Genomic DNA, 21,415 nt, shown 5'->3' with positions numbered 1-21,415 from the left:
AATGTCTACATATTTCAAAAAAAATAAAAAAATAAACATTAACGGGTTCACACTTTAAAAGCATTATGGATGCACTTAGAAATATATCCAAAACATAACATAAAAAAAAACTTTTAAAAACAATACTTTTACTTCCACCGCTGTGGAGAGAGGGAGACGTATGGAGACACCTCATCAGATTTAAAAAAACGAGAACAACAGTGAGGGCAAATCGTTTGTAGAGCAGCACACTTTCACTCGTCAGTCATACAAAAGAGAACTATAGCTTTAAAGCCAATTTATTCCTGGACAGCATTTTAACCTACACCCATCACTACTACAAAAGAGAACTATAGCTTTAAAGCCAATTTATTCCTGGACAGCATTTTAACCTACACCCATCACTACTACAAAAGAGAACTATAGTTTTAAAATCAGTGTTTGATTACTGGACAGCATTTTTTCCCGAACTGTGATAACTTTAAAATAAGAATCAGTAACAAGTCTAGGACGGCAATTCGAAAAAAGAATGGAAATAATAAACAGCAGAGGTATCAGAAGACTAATACTTCCAATCATTTCTAATGTAGAAAAGGTATGATGCAAGAAACTTACCAGCTGCTGAAAAAGAATTACAGTTACTCCATGTGGCTAGTAAGTATATAACAGTATGAGAATGAACGCAACCGAGGAGCATATCTTTATCTTATTTGTTTGAGCAGCGGAAGAAAATTATGCTGTGGGACACATTAAATGTGGTGCCCTGACATATGTACATTGTCCAGCTGCTTGTCCTCTGAGCAATGATTATGCGATGTTATGTGTTGGCACACTAATGTAAAATTTAGTGTTCTTAAAGTCATCGAGCAATGGATTGTATCCATCTTTTGTCTTCGTCTTTGATGGCAAACCAAATTCATCCATGAAAGCGGATGTATCAAGCTACAAGAAAGTGCAATGATCAAGCGTTTAGATATTTACTAATATGAAGCAAAAAATGGCAAGTGATAATTGTTCTAAGAAGCTGCTAAAGGGTTACTGGGGAAAAGAAACTAGAACAGCTAAAGAAACTCTCATTAAGCAATTAAACACATTTGAAAATGGTAAAACATTTTCAAGTAATTATGATTCGTGAAAGTGAAATAAAAAATATAACCTGCTAAAGAAGAAAATTAATCATGAATGGGCAAGAATCAAGTGGGTCAGCATAGTCTATAAACTGTTTAAACATGCACACCAGCTATAAATCAAGTGTGTCATACAGGAAATCCAATTTTTCATTCAGGCAATATGAAAACCTGACTTGATCTATGTGATATTAATTATATTCTATTTATGTTTCACTTCCTCAACCTCTCCATAACACAGAATTAACCAGTGGGAGTAGCTCAAAACATGTACCTGATATTCCTGACCATTTTTAGCTTCCCGTTTTTCTATTAATTTAGCAACTCAACTCCGGGTTGTGCAAACTATCTTACATCAATGCCTTAGCTGAACTTATATCTAGAACCAAAGGGCCAACAAACTGAACTTATTGTGTTGAATCAAATGAGGTTATACAGTGATTGCCACACCAAACTAATGCAACCGAAAGTTTACAAGAAAATAAAAACTCGACAGTATAATAATCAATTATTTCCTCCACATAAATATGATGCAACAAAAAGTTGAACAAAACAACAAAAGGGACCAAAAGCAGAATAAGCTATGCTCTAATGAAAACAAGCTAAGGCAGAACTCACAATGATTGTTCTCCTCTTTTTTAATGGCTTTTGAGGAGTGGAAACCTTTTGCTCAGATGACCAGACAGAGGTGTAATGGTCAATTCTCTCTAGCAGCCAGAAATCTGTTGGGAAGAAGATATCGGCATTTCCCTGATGAGATAACATTTGTATTAGGCTTTATGACTAAGCAATTTCTGATGCCTTAAATAAAAAACATCAGAATGCTGATACAAAAATTACTTAAAGCTTACAGGTTGGTTTCTTCATTGTCCGAAATACAAAAAGGGAACAGTGAAATATACCCTCATCCATGTAAATAATAGAAACCATTTTTTACTTCATGCTTATAGTTTTGCATCAAGTTTAATGGCATGATAAGAATTATGCAACTAATCTCACAGAGTTGGGCTAACATGATGTGCATCAGTTCAACTTCACGCATAAAAATGGATGCATGTAATGTCCATGAAACATATGAATCAAGGTTTGAAATCTTGTATTGTGTTAGGTGGCACAGTCAAAATGTATGGTTATGATAAATTACCTAAACTCGATATGGCTTGGCACAAAATATTTATCCTACGTCAACCATGTCAACGAGTTTGGTATCATATTAGCATTCGACACCCATTAATATCAAGATGAACTGAAACGATATTTGTTATTTGTTTAACATGTGTTCCTACAATAGAATGTCAAAATTTTATCATTCTAAATGGGACATGAAGGATGAACTTTGATATATAGTTATGCTCTATTTTTTCTACTTTTTCATCACATTTCTCTTTCCTCTTCCGCTTCCAATTCTCCATTGGTACTATAAGTTGAAACATCAACACAATACCAAAATAGTATCATTCCAGTCAAAGTCTTAGAAAATTATGATTGTTGGACTGTGATAGAGATCCCTTGACCAAACTAACTCTATATGGCTCCTGCTCTATTTGAAATATGTTGGCTGCATATATTCAAACAATAAAAGTACACATAACTAGAATAACATGGGATAAAACAAACCTTGTAAGATAGAGGATTATCATATACTTGTTACTTGGCATACATATTTGGTAAAATTGATTCTGTAATTGCTACATAAAAGAACTTGATTCCAGAAGCCAGCTGATTCAACTGTTTCATGGAATCTACAATCATTGTGATTCATCTTTTTTCAAAGAAAAGTTGGAATTAAAATAGGCAGAAATTTTCATGAGATGATACTTGTGTTAATTGTTTAATTGTACATTCTGTGGAAGTTTTTATTTACGAAAACCATTGACAAGTAGTCAGATTTGATGGAAACCAACTAGCTGTAAGGGTTATAGCACTTGAGAAGAATCAAATCATCTTCTGAAAAAACATGTTTAGAAACTTTTATACCTTCGCATCAAGGTAGCTATCATAATCCGTAGTCCTTCCACCCTTCTGCAGAACTAACTTTGGTCAGTGCTCAAGATTTTATCTAGTAATAAGATGCCTTAACACATACAAGGTTCAAGAATGCATTGTACAATGAACAAATTCTACATGAGATAACATTTTTGTGGTAGCACATTCCTTGAAGACCTCTCTAAAGTAAATCCTAGCTTTGAGAATCATAAAATTTCTATACTATATTTATTATGTCCAAGAAAATGTATAAATAAGTGCTAGTCCAAGTACCAGACCAAGGTTTAGAGTTTGGAGCAATATTAGTACCAGAACCATGCCTGTTCATCAGTTTATATAAGTTAACAAAAAGGTTACTGCAGAAGAAATAAACAGTCGGAATTGTTCCACTTTGCTATAAGGGACATGTTCAAAGTTTCAAGGATGTAAGGTTATGGCATGCATGCCTGGCAAGCATAGTTAATTCTTGGCTAAAAACAACTAACAACCAAAAAGGTAGTATACATGAAGGCCACTGCACAAAGGTAGCCAACAGTATAAGATAAACTGATGAATCCATCATCCTAGCATTCGATCAAAAATCCAAATTTAGAAGCTTTGGATGTCAGATTAAAACTTGACATCAACATAAAAAATGAACTTTTTGTGAATTGTTTACAAACTCATATGTGAATATAGTTAATCAATCAATCGTCCAAATTCAAAACTAGATCGACAAGAGCAAAAATTACCAGTTTGTCAATGATACGTTACACTAATCATGTATTGCCTCAAGTAATAATGGCATTTGTTTCAAACCACATTGAGTGAAACAAATTCCAATGGCACAAGGATAAGATACAAAATTTTCTTCCTCTTTTTACTTTTCCTATTCTTCTTCTTCTTATTTACTTCCTCTGATTCTCATTGTCCACACACAATGTATCATTGCTCCTCATCAGATCTTCCTTTGTGATCCACAGTGTCACCCTTGTGATTACTCTCTCTCTCTCTCTCTCTCTCTCTCTCTCTCTCACACACACACACACACTAGATGTTATGCAAAAGTGAAGGGAGGAAGGAGCCGGTAATTGATATATTTCTTATTTTCACAAGTTATTAGACTATTTGCAAGGAAATCAGAGAGGTGAAGCTAACCAAACTACAAAATGTGATGCAACACTGAATCACCCCATATTGTGGATTGATTTGGGTCGATAATAATACCTAACTTTTACAGCTATAGATGAAACCAACCTGAAATTAAAACTTTTAAACTTAAAAAGGATTAACTTGATTACTATGATACAGAAAAGGTAAAACAAAATGGCAGGATACTAATAAATTAATAATTAATTTCAGCATCTTTGGAGGGCATGTATTGATCAATTATTATATGAAAAAACTAAAACTGACAAAGGATCCAGTAGTTGATCACTAATGAAAGAGGTACCATGGAGGAAACTAAAGGAGCTCTATCACCAGGTATCCTAACTTCTGGAAGATAGCTGAAATCAGAAGCAATAAGGGACATCTTTGGCAGAGCCGAATGTAGAACCTCCATTAGTTTCTGAAAGTTAAAACTCATATGTTAGTATTACAAAGCATGCATGTCGTCCTGACCAGAAAACAGAAAGTTAATATATAAGGCATAAATTAGTACGAGATTTGTCCTACCAAGCAACCAGTTGGCATCCAAGATCTTCGGGGCCTTGGAAAAGCTTTTGACCAAATACGCCTACTTGCAGAAACTAACCTGTTTGTACCAGAAGCATGATCTTCATCCAAGCCAATAATCTTGATGCATTTGGCAATCAACAAATCTTGTATTGGCTTATAGACTTCTGAAATTTGCAAGCTTTCTTGCAGAGAACAACCACGTAAGAATTGACAAAACCCAAATTGCAGTAGAACAGATACTCATACTTCAGCAAATATACCAATGGGCATACAAGCTGGCTTCTCCAATGTAAATTAGGGCATAACAAAAGGAATTGGATGTTACGAAGAACACAAAATACTCTTTTGGGTCAACAGAAAACAGATGAAAGATACTTACAAATTAACAAGAAATAGAACCCAGAAGAAAATCTATTTATTCATTCTTTGGAGTGCATGCAAATATTAAACCCAATATACACTTTCACTCTCTCAGCAATAACCTCTTTTGTGACTTTTAACTTTCCATAGAAGAAAGCATTTTAACATGAAGAATGTCCACACCACTGCTACATATTGACATAGTAAATCCAAGACATGAATTGCAATTTAGCACAGAAATCAAAGGACTGTAACATCCTGAATTTGATGGATTAGATCACAAATATGATTTAAATGAATTATTTACATATTAAATAATGTCAAGAAAATTGGAAAGGTATCACCTGTTAAAATATCTAAAAGTAAATAAAACAAAAAAGGTTTTAATAATTGAGAAACTAATAAGAACTCAACTGCAATAGTAGTACAATTGGCAATAATTTTGTCTTTCCTATAGAATTCAAAATTACATACCTACCTTTTGCCTTCTCCAACCAAACTTCCATCCATGGAGACACCTGATTTGGGGAATAGAGTAGATCATGTGGAAGATTGTCAAGTACCTATAATTAGAAAAACAAAATTTTACATCAACTAAACAATCACTAGAATGTTTTTACAAAGTTATAAAAATGGGTAGATGACTGGTGAAAATTGGTTAGACAAGGAGGCCATGCCAACTGATTCAGAATGAAAATCATTTGATGTAAATGGGATCTCTGCAAATGATGATGGTGGATAACATATTGCAATCTAGATCTGCACAACCCCACTTGCCTGATGCTCAATAAATGCTTATTTTAAATTATATAATGCCACAATGTTTATCTAAGAGAAGATTCCCTTTCTAATTATCAAAGCAAAGATTCCATATCTCAAGTAGTTTGTTAACAAAATAAAAATGAAGCATATTCTTTAGCATGATATATTCTAAATTAGGAGTTCATTTGCAAAGAAGCCGAAAACTAAAACAATATTTACAACACGATATAACTCCAATTTAAATAACCGGGTAGGAGTCTGTATGTTCAATAACTAAAAACTCAAACAGACTTTTACAACATAATCTAGTTCAAGTTTAACTGTCCAATAAACATTTTGTCATTTTGGTAATACGCACTGAAAAAATTAACTCAATGTTACCTAGAGTTAGCTGAAAAATTTACAACTTTATATCATTTCAGTGCGAAACTCACTTGACACCTTTTTCAAACTAGCATTGCACAGTGTTTCCAAACTGATACAAGCAAAAAACCAAAGCATGTCATTCTTGTGGTTAACTTTCCTTTGTTAGTACTTAAAGAAATTTTATTTCATTTATTTTGTAGATCAAGTAAATTGGTTTTTTTGAAGAGCAAGTAATAAGCTATAAGTTAATTATGCTGCTATTTGAAGAAATCACTTTTTTTTTAAATTTATTTTGGAAACCGAGTTATAAGTTGTAATTTGTGTTGTTGATTGTTCACTAACCATGGTACACCTTAGCAGCAGATATTATTGTCGCGAACTATTCCGATACCTTTGTAGAAAAGTAAATGAGGATCTGATTTTTTTTGTCATTTTGAAACTTATGTTCATGGTCTCTTTTATCCCCCTGAATTGGCCATGTGAAAAGAAAGAAGAGAAATTGAGTCTGTTTCCTGAGAAAGAGCTTTTCATTAGCTGCTGCTTTTTCTTTTAATTATTGCAGCTATGACGCTCTGAACTATTTTCTGGGCTCAACTCAAGATTCATATCATGAATTCTCCTGAATAGGAATCAAACCATGAATCGTGTACTGAAAATTACAGGTAAATATGTAAAAATATTATGAAAAATATTTTTCTTTGGTTGGAATAATTTTAGCCACAAATGTATTAAAATTATGTAAAATGATAGATAAAATGAGTATGGTTGTTACTTGTCAAGAAGATAAGTTTTTCTTTTCCAAGGTTTAAAATCTTGAGCTAGGTCGGACCTACTCCTTGGAGTTCAAAACAAGAGAAGATGCACAGAAGGAGAAGCTCAACATAGTCTCACTGAACCCTACTTTTTCCATTGCTCGCCGCACAATCTCTCTCGGTCTCTTATGACCTCATGAAAGTCAGAGTTAAAGAAGCCTAGCAAACATTGTAGACCTCTCGTGCAACCTCGATACTGCAAAAATCCTCAACGACCTTTGCAATCACTATAAATTGCATATCAACGTTGTTTCATACTTTCATGTGTCAATCGGGTGAATTCTGTCCGTGCCAAGCAGCATGGTCAACATTTAAAGCCTTGCTCTTTTGTATTATCTTCTCACTTTCCCACTATTTTCTCATTTTTCATTGATTTTGAATTATAATTATCTTACTAGGTTCAACGTAATGCATAACTAGAAAATTTCATAGTCGGAATATTTTAGACACTAAGCTCATATTTTGTTGGTTGAATTTCAGAAATCATTTGGTCCAACTTCATGATCTTTTAAGATTAAATACTCATTATGAATGTCCACATCATTTTATGTAACTTGAGAATATAAGTGATATTTTGTTTTTTTCTCTTTTATGATATTGTTTCAATTCAAGTGTTAATTTTCTTTTGTTTGAGATAGAGATAATTGCATCATGACCAGAAATCATTTGGTCCAACTTCATGATCTTTTAAGATTAAATACTCATTATGAATGTCCACATCATTTTATGTAACTTGAGAATATAAGTGATATTTTGTTTTTTTCTCTTTTATGATATTGTTTCAATTCAAGTGTTAATTTTCTTTTGTTTGAGATAGAGATAATTGCATCATGACAACAAAGAATATGCACATGTTAGCATCCTCTTGTACCATTTAAGTGATTGATACTAAAACTCCAACCAATGCATTCTTGTGGCAAAAGGTGATGTGCTCACCCCCAGGCATCCCTCCATGTCCACCCCAAGGCATTTCGAAGGAGGTAAATCACAGTGACCAAGTGATGTCTCTTTAGGTGGAGGGATTTTATTCCCCAAGGAATTGTTCCCCGAGAATTCAATCCCTCTCTTATTGGCAATCTACCATCTGATTACCAACTTAGCTATGCCCGTGGGGGCCAACCAATGCATTCTTGGACATCCATGTGGAAGACAAAGATACATGGCTTCAATAATCCACTCATCCTTGGACTTTGTATCAAATAAATATATGTATCTCAACTCAAGATAAAAATTGTATTTGATAAGTGGAGGGCATTCAATCTGTGTTCTTCCAAACAATTGCTTCTTTTAAAGTTCACATGTTCAAAAGTACTTCAATTTCTTACACACTGCACCATAAGTTAAGCTTAAAATACAAATGACAAGCTTTTAAAATCATGACACTTTTCACCATAATTTTCCTACCACAGAGCTATATAAAACAAAAAATTTAAAAACTCACAATGATCTTTGTTAAGTGAAGAAAATGTTCTTAAGGTTCAATCAAGAATTTGAATGATAAGATAGGTGAAGAAAATGTTGTTCAGGTTGTAACAAATGGAGGATCTAATTATGTAGTAGTTAAGAGATTGTTGGAAGAAAAAAGGGGGGAAATATTTTGGTCTCACACAGTTTAGATTTGAGTTTTGCATATATCAGTGAAACTTCTATCTTCTTTGATACTATTTCAAAGGCTAAGAGAATCACTGGGTTCATTTACCATCACACATTGGTAAAATTCCCAGAAGATTTAATAAGGTGAGCTAGCAAGAATTATTGTGACTGGGCATGCCAAATCATACCCACATTAAAGAAGATGCCAAGAAGGAAAATGGCTTAGGTCAATTTGTGCATCTGAAACATCAACCAAAACTTATTTTACAAACTTGATTGGAAGGATCGAGAGTACAAGATATTGTATCAACTGATTTGAGAGTTTTGAAACTAATGTTCTATTTGCAGTGTGAGATGCGGCTTGTAAAAGTCCTTCAACTTGTGGTAGTTATGCAAAACAAGACTAGGATACATCTATAAAGAAATGAAATAAAACCGAATAGCAAATTACACAATATTTTAGATGCATTGAGGTTCAATATCAATGTAATTGGGAGATCATTAATAAGCGTTAGGATTTACAACTATATAGACTTGCATGCTCCAGCATACTATCTTAATCCTAGGTATGAGTTAATATTTAATTTTACTTTTGATTTATCATATTCATTTATAACTCATGAATCTTGTAACACCATGACATTTAAATTTCTAAGTTTCAACACAATCAAAACTTTAACCATGATGTAAAGGTTTTCACAAGACTATTGAGAAGATATATCCTGATGTACAGACAAGGATAAAAGTATATGAGCAACTTGAAAATTTTAATAGAAGCAAAGAATTGTTTAACATGAGCATAGCAATAACAATCAGAGATAGAAAACATTTAGGTAAATTAAGTAATTACAAGTACATTCATTTTTATTTTGAATGTTAGTAAAGATTTTTGTGGGGTTGTTGCTTTTTATTTTGTTCTATGGTAGAAAAGTTATGAAAAAAGTTGCTCTAATTTCAAAGCCTTGTTTTTGCATTTTAAGCTTACCTTGTGATAGAAAATTGAAGTACTTTAGAACAAGGTTTAAAATTTCGACCCGTGCCGAGGTTTCGGTCTCAGACCGAAACGATACGGTTTCGGTATCGTATCATGTCGTGCCGATACAGTTTCAGTATTTTTTATTTATCTATAGTAATTATAAGATAAATATGTTTATTATGTATATAAAAATAAGTTGTATATTGATTTATTATAAGTTCTCAATTATTGAAAAATTTAATATTGTTAGAAAAAATAATTAAAAATAATTTTATTTAAATAGAATTGATATATTAAAATTCAAATTAAAATAGAAGTATGTATAATAATAATAATAATAATAATAATAATATAAATTAATACAAGATATTACTTTATATTAATAATAATTATATAAATTAACTATTTATTCATTTAATTAATTATTAATTAAATAATATATATTTTAAATAGTAAAAAATATCAAGTAAAAAAATTTTAAAAAAATCAGAATATAAATATAATTTATTAGAATTTTTTTAAAAAAAATTTAGAATTTTTTTAAAAATTTAAATGAAATTTAAAATAATAAAAAATATATTAGAATATAAATAAGAATTATTATATACTTTTTTAAAATTTTTAAATGAAATTTAAAATATTATTTTTTTCAGAATAATAATTAATAAAATTTATTTAATTTGTTTTAATTTTAAATATATTTTTTATATATTTTATTAGGATAATTTAATTAGGGTTTATAAAAGCCTCTTCGAACTATCACACATCCTTGGGAATTCTTTAAATTAATTAAATAAAAAAAAATTATTAAAACAGAAAAAAAAATCGCTGCGGCAGAACGCGAGATCACGCTGCGATGATCGCGGGCGATCCCACGAGGGGCGTCCAGCGACCCTACTGGACGCTTCTGGCACCGCAGAAGCCGTCGCGCACGACGCCTTCGGCGCCGAAGGTGTCGCGGGACGCCGCCGGAGGCATCCCGCATCTCCTCCGACGCCGACGGAGGCGTACCGCGTCTCCTCCGGCGCCGCCGAGACGGGGACGCCTCCCGTGTCGATTTCGGCCGCCCGGCAGAACTGTAAAAATCGTTCGTGCCGGGCGGCACGAAACAGCATTTCAAACACTGCTTTAGAACATATACACTATAGAAGAAGAAAGCATACAGAGATTGAACTCCCTAGTCATTGTCAAACATAATCTTCAACTTGAATTGAGACAAAAAGTTTGACAAGAGAAAGGAGACTCATATAATCTATATAGTTGTCAGAGATCAAGTCTGATCATGGATGGATCATGAATCCAATAATCATTAACATACAACAACAACAACAACCAAGCCAATGATCATTCACACACGCCCAAGAATATTTTAACATTGAGGGTAGGACATATAAAGAAAGGAAAAGTAGGTAAATGAATACAATGAATATATGTATATGTATTGTGGATAGCTAAGAAGTTTAAATTTTTTATGAGAATGACCCCTTTTTTTAGTTTCAGAAACTTGAATATGAAAGTGGACGAAAAAGTATAAGGAACAGATAAAATTATTAAAGAAGAGATTGAAAATGATGAGCATGACGAGGAATATGAGATTATAATGTTAGGTAATGATGAGGATGAAGAAATACAGATTGCAAGAGAATTTCTATTGTCGAGACTATGATAGATTTACTTTAGGATTTAAAAGCGCATGAAAGTTTTTATTTTATTGATAATTTGATTATTTTGAAGATATCAGACTGCCCCTTTTGTTAGACTTGTTGTTAGTTGTCAATGCTTTATTTTTATGCATTGGTTGGAGTTTTATCATATGTTGTGTTTTTCACAAGAAGCCTTTGACACAAGAGGATGCCAATTTAAGATATCTATTTTTCTTCATAATGCAAGAGGATATCAATTTAGCAACAAATTTATATTGCAATTTCTATACTTGAAAGAAAATTAATTAAACACTTAAACTAATAAATTATCATAAATAAAAAACATGTGCATATAATCTCATATAGTTTCTCTCATGTCACATCAAATAATGTGAAAATTCATAAAGAATACAAGTAATTTTAAAAGATCAACTAGGAAGTTGGACCTAATGATCCCATAGAACCCCACCTTCAAAACATGAGCTTGTTGTCTAAAATTTTTAGCCATAAAATTTTTTATTTGTACACCACACTATTAACTGTTAAATCTAATGATAAAGTTAACAAAAAAGTAAGAAAATAGTAAAACAGAGACAATCAGCAACCTATGTGACTTGGCATATAATAACCATATACTCATTCTATGAATCATTTTATTTGCATTATTCAGTACATTTAAGGCTAAAAAGTACTTGAATGCATATTTACAAGCACTTCACAATTTGATACAATTCATGATTCAATTTTTATTCAAATTATTTATAAAACAACCTTCAATTTGATAACCTTGCTCATTATATACATAAAATGGCATCTATTCATCATCCTAATAATGGATAGGAAGACACATTTACTAATCTAGATTTATAGATATATATCCACTTGGAAGGATTAATGAAATAACAAAAGTAAATTTGCTGAAACACAAAAGTAGCCAATTTCGCAACGAGTGCACCTAATTTTGAAATTTCTCAAAGGATGTACTCTCTCTCACTTTTTCTTTTTAGATACCCAAATTATCCTCGCTAAAATTTCTAGCTCATGTATAGGAGCCATGAAGATAATTTGGGCAAATCACCTTCCTTGTTTCAAAAGGTGGCCACCTAGGTAATTTTGCCAATGGGCCACCTTGTCTTGTATTTAGGACGCCCTTTTAAAAAGTGGCATAGGCAGCCTACACAGTTCAAGGGGTCTCCTAAGTGCCTATGTAGCCCAAGCGGCTTATCCAGGTAGCTTAGGCAATTGGTACATGGGGTCTAAAGTTAAAAAAATGATTTTTGTATAAGCTCTTGATTCACTTGGCATTAGTTGTCTTACCTATGTTTAGTATTGAAGTATATTATTAATTATAAGTTAGCTATGTGTTTGTTATACTTGGAACTTATGTCTATAAATTATTGAATTTTGTATTATGTTAGTGATTTTTGTTTTCTTGGTTGCAATGTGAAATATGAAATATCTTGTTCTTGTTATGATTTGTTTGATTGTAAATTTTTTACATTTAATGTACTTCTCTTCCCTATTTTAACATTACTTTAAGCCTAACTGCCTAGGTCTTCCCTACCACCTAGGTGCCATGTAGTAGATCGACCACCTACCGCCTAGGCTCTATGCAATAGCTTGATTGCTTGTCACCTGGAACCGCTTCTTGATACCTTAATCACATTGAACCTAAAGGTTTCCGAATCCAACACTATATTTGGAATCAATGTCATCTCAAGAACAATAGAGCATTTCATGCTCTTACTTTTATATTTCATGCACAGGAAGCGCATCTAGCTATTTGGTCAAATTACTAACACATGTCAAAATTCAAAAGGAAAATCATACTCAAAATCAACATTGTCCAAGGCCACGTTCATGCCCTTATTTTTGTATTTCAAGCATGAAAAAGTGATCTTTCTCTCACAAATCCAATGTTACCCTTACTTGTACAAACTAATAATAAGCCTTCAAAAAAAACTAAAAAACAAAAAAATATTAAAGTTTATACCATTACAAGTATTTTGGATCTTTAAAAGAGAAAAGGTAAAAGAGTTTGTCTTTAGGGATTTTCAAAACAAGGCACCCTTTGAGAATGTCCAATTTTTAGGAGTGCCCTTTGGGTAGTTTGCTAAAAGTACATGCATGGTTATGGTAAAGAAGAAAGTGAAATAAGTATAAAGCATTATAAAGCTTGAATGATAACAAAAAAATTCAAAAGAAATATAGCTAATACAACTTAATGCGTAAATAATAGAAATACATACCTCAAGCATGATCACCCAGCATGGTTCAGGAAATCCATCGCCTGAAAAAGAAAAAAAAATGAATAAAACATTACTTTTTTCTAGTGGATATAAAATAGTGTAATGAATCAAACGGATTATAGCTTGGTAAGAAAATAGAATGCATGTGACTGATGTCAGAGATATATTGGTCAAGCAAACATCTCAGTTTTCAGCTTCTACATTAATCCAAATTGAATACATTAATATAAATCAAAACTGACCAAGACTGAGATTTCATGTACTCTTTCCAGACCGTAGTACTGGTAAATTTGATTCTTTGAGTTAATGTTCTTCCTGAAGGCTGTTTGATGGCTAAGCTAGCATTGGGTCTGTTGTCTTTTGATTATGCAAAAAAGTCAGTTGCTAACATTCATGATTGCAGGGAATATCTCAAAAACTTGTGCATTTACTCAACAAGATGTGAAAGAGAATCTCCTCCATACCACTGCATCTCCCATATGGCATATTCCATGATGCAGGGAATACATGGCTGAGGGAAAGTGTGAGAGAAAACAGAGTTAGAGACAAGAGAGGCAGTGTGCAAAGAGTTAGTGAGAGATAAAGAGGGAAGAGAATTGATTTATTCACATCATGGTCTATTAGACAACTAAAATACCATAATCTTGACAAGAAATTGACTTTGAAACACAATAGTAAGTTAAAAAAATAGCCATATATTGCCCACTGCAGAAAGATTCCACTCTTTTTTTGCCTTGTGATTTAAGTAAATCCAAATCAAATAAACTATAGTCACAAATTTGATGGGTAAATTGGTCAATACAAGAACCAATGAGAGAATAATAAAGTTAGTTCAGACTGCCAACCCATTATAGCTTACCAAGACATGTTTAACAAGCAAATGGTTCAAAGTAGGATATGGCAACTGACCAAGAATGATAAGCAATAAAAGAAGAGTATCTCATCTTACCCCATCCAATTCTGTCAGTCGCATCACGTTGTTCAACCCTGAATTTTGATAAATGACTACGAACCTCTCCAACCATTTGCATCTGTTTCTCAGCAAGTGACTGACTAATCTCAACTGAGCTACAAAAGGAATATTGCAAGAATTTATACTCAACAGCATTCCCAATCTCAGTTAAATCAGTTATGTTAAAATTAGTAAGCAAAAAAGTGGGAAAATTTGCTGCATCAATTAGTGTAGATATGATCAACTAGGTAATCTCCACATCATCCACAAAAGATTAAAAAAGTGCTGTTGTTATTGTGTGCCAAATTAGAGGGAAAAAGTCATTAAGGTTTCAATTTATTCACTTCCTACACAAATGACATGCACTGGCTAGTGATTGGGTGAATAATAATGTGTCACTGCAAATAAGGTAGTTAATATTAACGGAAGGGAATGAAAAATTGAAATAAATTATGAAGTACATGTATAAAAATACAGCAAACAGAAAAAATTAAAATATAATTAAATAGAACTGAACATTAAATCATAGTATAGGCCTTTGAAGCAATGCTTTTCAAATGAAACAAATCAGCAAATTCAACAAGCTAACCCCAGAACTGGAGGTTCATTAACCTCATTTAACAGACTTATCCTCATTAATGGTTTGAAATCCTTATAACATATCAAGCAGCATATGTGTAAGCATGGGTAACCTTTGCTATCTCATTATGTGTCTATCATGCTAATTAGTATCATGTCCTACTAATACTTAACATGCTTTGGAACGCTTCTGCAAGTATTTAAGTGAATTCAAGTAATGTTTATTTTTTATTGTTTTCTCAAAAGTCTAATTTAATTTATTATCTAATTTATATAGTTTTATTTTTATAAGCAACCAAGTAAAAGAATATTATATGTGTAAAAAATTTAATGAGTTCATCTCAACATGCTTCAAAGTAAAATATGAAAAATCATTTTCATTTCAATTACTAATTGATAATTGATATGGCATTATAAAAAGTAGAATCTAAGTGAATGACCATAATGAGTAATCAGAATCCATTTTGGCATGCTTTAACAAATGGTGAAATATGTTGGCTATCACTACGGTATCACATCATAAACTTTAATTGCATTGACTATTTAATTGTTATAGCCTTATTTTTATAAGCAAACCAAGTGAAAGTGCATTAACAGAATAAAAATTATCCCGACTTATCTTGCATACTTCAATGCATACCAAAGTACGTTGAGTGTCAGAGCAACATGATGTCAAAACTGAAATATCTCAACGAGGGACCGAAATTTTAGTATAGAATGATCCATAAAACCTAGCACCTAGGTATTTAGTAGTCTACTATTTTTTTGTTTTCAACTCCTTCCTCTCTTCAACTACAATTCGCCAGCATCAAGCATTGGTACATTGGCCCGGTGCCGAACCAGTCTCATTGGGTCGACCATCAAATCAGTCTCATTTCAATCAACTACTGAAACTGACTCGAAACCTTGTCCCCATTAAACCAGAGTTTGGCCTAGTTCAACCGAAAACATTGAGAACCTGAAGGGTGACTGGATCATCCACCTGTTCAGTTTTAAAAACATTGCTTCGGAGTGGGATGCAGGTAAAATACAGATAAAAGGTAAGATGGTACAGACTAGTTTCTTGCAAATTTGGTTTTGCAAGAGGAAATAAAATTGAAAATTCCGAGACAATATATTATTGACTGGACAACTTTACTAAACTCTGCCTCATGAAAATCTGCTAGATATTTTATCCTATAGGCTTATTATTTTTTTGGGCTTTCAAAGTGCCAAGAATTGATTCGTGAGCGCATTATAAACAATGTAACAAAGTAACAAACATAGAATATAGGGCACGACTGTTATGGAAGAAATAAACAGAACAAAGAAATACATGCACCAAGATAAAGTGAATATCTTAACAGTATTCTAATTGAACTGGTATCTCAAATTGGTTTGATACATTAAAACAAGTAGAAGACGTACACATATGTCATGTTGTCATAAACTTTCTTTGGTGCATTCAACATCATGTAATCCAAAATACACTTCGCACATGTTCCTGAACCACCTCCAATCTCATATATCTGATTCCAAAAATGCCAATAATCAATTGAATGGTAGCTGAAATTTCAAAAAACTTACTAAAAGAAATAAAGTAGATAAGCATAGTCCATTCCTCCAAAAGTTAAAAAAAAATCAAGAACTATAAGGAATAAATCTGAAGTTTGTAGGAAGCATTATGGAAACTCAGATGTTTGTGAACATCCTTGGTACTTGACTTGATAAAACCTTATTCATTAGTTCAAGGGCCTTTGTTCGATAGCATAAAATATAAAAAATAAACAAGGCACTAGTGACTTGGCTTGTTAATATTCAAGAACAAAGCTTGAATTATGAACAAACCTTTATTTAGCTGATCTAAATCTAAATTATGAACATATATTTTATTTTTATTAAATACATAAAAAATTAATACTCTATTTTTTTGTTATTTTAAAATTATCTAATAATATGTTAAAAATGAGAAACTATTATAAATTTTATTTATTAGATCAATGTTCTAACAAATTATAAGAACAACAATGTCCCTAGTTGAATTTGATAAAAAGCTCGAGTTAGCTTGAGCTACACATGATTTTTAATAGACAAGTTCGATAAGAAAATGAACAACCTTGAATACAATCAAGCTAAACTCAGTTTGGCTTGTTTGCACCCTTAGAAACAACACAACAGTAGAAACAAGTACTCAAAGACAAATTGTTATGAGATAGAAATTCTAACATAAAAACCCTAATGGTTGCCTTAGAAAAATTCTAGAACCACAATTGTACTTCATATTATTATATCATATTCTTCCCAATTTAAATTGTATATATGATTAATCAGTTAACTATAATTGTGCTCAAGTAATCCACCCACATGCAGTTACAGTAACAACATGCAGTAGCATAGTTACAGTAACTACATGAACTAGAGTAAGTACATGGGAAAAAAACAATTTTTTTAATCAACTTCACGTCATGAATCCCATATATTAATCAATCCATCTCTTTCCTATCAGCAATAGAACCAAGCTATACGTCTCAGATTCTCATTGTTTTTGTATTTCGTTAATAATTTTCTCAAGTTCTCTGATCATTATTTAGTTTTTATGTTGGATACAATTGAAAGACCATTTTTCATGGGAAGGGATCACATGAAGTTGCAGCAGCAAATTGAGATTAGAAGTGGTATACATGAACTCTTCCAATCTGAAGTTTTGGCTGAGAAACTCTCCCGCTCAGAAGCTGAAAATTTGTCTTTTATTTTCCTAATATTCCTTCTTTTTTCCCAACAAATGAATTTAAGTATTGATATTTTTTCCCAATATTTTTCTCTTTTATTAAATAATAAACTTTGTGAACTTTTGCCTAACTTGACAAATAAAATTTACAAACTTTGACACGGATTGTGAAATATTATAACTAAAATTGCAATTTTATTTTTCAAAATTTTCCTATTCAATATAGATTTGAAATTTTGAAAGCTATTTCTACATAAATGTGTTGAAAATAAAATATTAAGTGCAAGCATGCTTCCCCATTTCCCCTTGATGTCTTTTGGGCTTCCCTAGCTTCGTTTAATATCTCCTTGGAAATATGTATTTCATTTACTTTTCTCTTGCTTTACATTGTATTTATAGAATCTCTCTTGAACATTTGCTGTATCAAGAAATAAAGAATCAATCATTCACCTGCAATCCAACAACCTCCATCGAGTCAACTACCAAATAACACTGCAGGGTATCCTACCCAAGGAACTGTTGCATCTGGATATGTCATTCCTCCAACATCGCAGCAGGCGTATGGGAGCTAGCCCTCTGCCTCAACTGCCACCTATTTATGTACAGCCTCCCCGGGTCCAGAAGCCGTGGCTTCTATGGACAAGATCAACAAGCTTGTATATTCCCGATATTTGAAAAAAAAAAACAAAGTCATTTGGGTGATGGATTATCGATTCAGGAGCATCGGAACATATGACTGGTGATATATCTTTACTCCATAACTTTGTGCCACGACAAGATGAGTCAAAAATCCATGTTGCTAACGGAGCAATGGCTAAAATCACCGGTGTTGGTTCAGCTAAAATAACACCAAACATATTTGAAAAACGTTCTTTATGCTCCCACACTAGATTGCAATATATTATCCATCCGTAAATTGACTCATGATTTAAAATGTCATGTTAAATTCTCCCTGCATCATTGTAAATTTCAGCATACTGAGACGGGGAAGACAATTGGTTGAGTTGTGTTCAGGACTCTTCATTATTCACTAGATTCCACCTCTACCTCGTTGTCATCTGACTTCTGGCACTAGCGGTTAGGTCATCCAAATTTCGCTTATCTTGCCAAGTTGTTTCCAAATATATTCCTTAATTAAAAGGTATGTTCTTTTCAAATGTGAGATTTGCCAACTTTATAGCATACACGGCCCCTTTCCATCTAGACTTTTCACACTCATACACATCGACATTTGGGTTCATCCTGAACCAAAACACTCACAGGAATTGTTGGTTCATAACCTTTGTCGATGATCATACACGACTCACCTGGTTGTTTCTAATGAAAGAAAAAATTTGAGGTCAGCCACATATTTGAAAAATTCTTTGCCATGATCCAAACACAGTTCCATACATCCATCCAAGTACTCAAAACCAATAATGCAAAAGAGTACTTCACCTCAAACCTAGGAGTGTTTCTTAACTCCAAAGGTATCATTCATCTCAGTTCTTGCGTCGACACTCCACAACAAAATCGAGTTGCCGAACAAAAAAACAGACACCTCCTGAAAGTAACTCGTTCTCTAATGTTTTGCTCCAACATACCCAAAATCTTCTAGGGTGATGTCATCTCTACAGCCACATACCTCATCAACAGTATGCCATCACGCATCATCAAATTTCAAAGCCCAGTTCAACGTCTTCTCCAATCTTTCCCACACACCAAACTTCTTCAATCACTCCCGCACACTAAAATCTTTAGATGCACATCCTTAGTCCACATCCACAAACATCATCAAAGCAAACTTGACCCTCGCTCCACCAAATGCATTTTTCTTGGATATTCATCCCTTCAAAAGGGCTACAAATGCTACTCGCCTACCACCAAGAAAACTTACATCTCCATGGATGTCACATTCTTTGAAAAACAATCATACTACCCCAAGTCCGATATAAGGGGAGAACTTGAGAAAATATCATCCTAAAGAGCCTGAAATAATCCCTGCAACAAACATTGTGCCTAAGCCTACTCATGACACAAACATTGTGCCTAAGCCTACTCCCAACATAAACGCAACCCCTACCGAACCTAATCCACCAGAAGAAGTTCGTGTATATACTAGACGAAAAACACACTCGACCAAAAGTTGGAACCAGATCCTACTGACACAAGTACGACCTTAAATCATGAATCTAATTTACCCACAGCAGATGATTTGGAGATAACAATTGCTTTAAGGAAAGGGGGCAGATCATGCACAATACACCGCATTTCCAATTACATCTCTTATGAAAGGCTATCCTCGAAATACCGAGAATGTATAGCCTCCTTTGACAACATTCAGATCCCATCCAACATTATGAAGCTCTAAAATCAAACAGAATGGAAAGAGGTAGTAAATGAGGAAATAAGAGCATTGCAGAAAAATGACACTTGGTCCATCTACGAACCACCAAAAGGGAAAAAGACAATTGGGTGCAAGTGGATATTCAAAGTCAAACACAAGGCGAACAGACAGTTGGACGGAACTGTTGAAAGATTGAAGGCACGACAGGTCGCAAAGGGTTTCTCACAGTCTTATGGAATAGATTATCAAGAGACCTTCACCGGTCGCATAACTTAACACAATCAGGATCCTCCTTTCCTTGGTCGCTAACAAGAACTGGCAGCTCCACCAATTGGACGTCAAAAATGTCTTTCTAAATGGAGACTTGGATGAAGAAGTCCATATGGAAGTTCCATCTGAAATCGAATCATACCCCAACAGAGTATGAAGATTACACAAATCCTTGTCTGACCTCACACAATCCCCTAGAGAGTGGTTTGACAAGTTTGCCACATCTGTAACCAAACATGGTACAAAAGACCATATTCTGTTTGTAAAAATCTCGACTAACAACAAAATCTCCATTCTTATTGTTTATGTCGACGACATCATTGTCATGAGGACAACAAGAAAAAAATAGCTCTATTGAAGGATCTCCTCACAAGAGAATTTGAAATCAAAGCTCTCGAAGATCCAAGATCGAGACAAGGTATTTTTCTTTCACAATGAAAATACACAATGGACTACTAAGGAAACTAGAATGCTCCCTAATAGATGGATCAAATAAAATTGATTCTAAAAAAGACCGGGGGAGATACCAACAACTTGTCGAACTACTCTACCTATCACACACTCGACCCGACATCAAATTTCTGTAAATGTTGTAAGTCAATTCATGAATCATCCCACAAACGAACACATGAAAGTCATTTACAAGATTCTCAAATATCTTAAAAGTTATTCCGGGCAACGGGCTACTATTTTGAAAAATAAAGGCACAAGAATACACGTTTACACAGATGGTTGGAAACGTTAATGACAGACGATCAACCTCTAGCTACTACACATATGTAATGGGAAATCTGGTAACTTGGAGGAGCAAAAAGCAGTCCATAGTAGCTAGAAGCAGTGTTGAAGTTGAATACAAGGCTCTTGCTCTTGGAATATGTGAAGGAATATGGATCCGAAGAATTATGAATGACCTCAGAGTTTCCTAAGAAAAGACAGTTAAACTGTGGTGCGATAATCAAGCAGCTATAGTATCGCCAAAAATCCAGTTCACCACGATAGAATGAAGCATATTGAAATTGACCGATATTTCATTTCAGAGAATGTGACGAACGAAAACATAGAACTCTCA

The 21,415-nt window shown here is 33.3% G+C and overlaps 1 protein-coding gene across 5 annotated transcripts in view; it reads right to left on the bottom strand.

Moving 5' to 3' along the window:
- The window catches only part of LOC122031766, a 34,756-nt gene that overhangs the window by 896 nt on the left and 12,445 nt on the right, over nt 1–21,415 (bottom strand). Inside the window, exons 6-14 of one of the 5 annotated variants that reach the window (XR_006125855.1) lie at nt 16,451–16,551; nt 14,462–14,580; nt 13,513–13,553; nt 5,590–5,674; nt 4,749–4,933; nt 4,525–4,641; nt 3,084–3,128; nt 1,725–1,856; nt 595–921 (exon numbers count right to left, since the gene is read on the bottom strand). Coding sequence is in view for 4 of the 5 variants with exons in the window: in XM_042590896.1 (XP_042446830.1) it covers nt 787–921; nt 1,725–1,856; nt 3,084–3,128; nt 4,525–4,641; nt 4,749–4,929; nt 5,586–5,674; nt 13,513–13,553; nt 14,462–14,580; nt 16,451–16,551 (960 nt within the window). In the remaining variant the exon portion in view is untranslated. Of the gene's footprint in view, nt 1–515; nt 922–1,724; nt 1,857–3,083; nt 3,129–3,162; nt 3,656–4,524; nt 4,642–4,748; nt 4,934–5,585; nt 5,675–13,512; nt 13,554–14,461; nt 14,581–16,450; nt 16,552–21,415 lie in introns of those variants that run through there. The other 4 variants (XM_042590896.1, XM_042590898.1, XM_042590897.1 and 1 more) reach the window with 4 other exon arrangements.

The sequence above is a fragment of the Zingiber officinale genome, chromosome 11A (genome assembly GCF_018446385.1).
Source record: "Zingiber officinale cultivar Zhangliang chromosome 11A, Zo_v1.1, whole genome shotgun sequence".
Lineage (NCBI taxonomy): Eukaryota > Viridiplantae > Streptophyta > Magnoliopsida > Zingiberales > Zingiberaceae > Zingiber > Zingiber officinale.
This window is presented reverse-complemented; position numbering and strand designations above follow the sequence as displayed.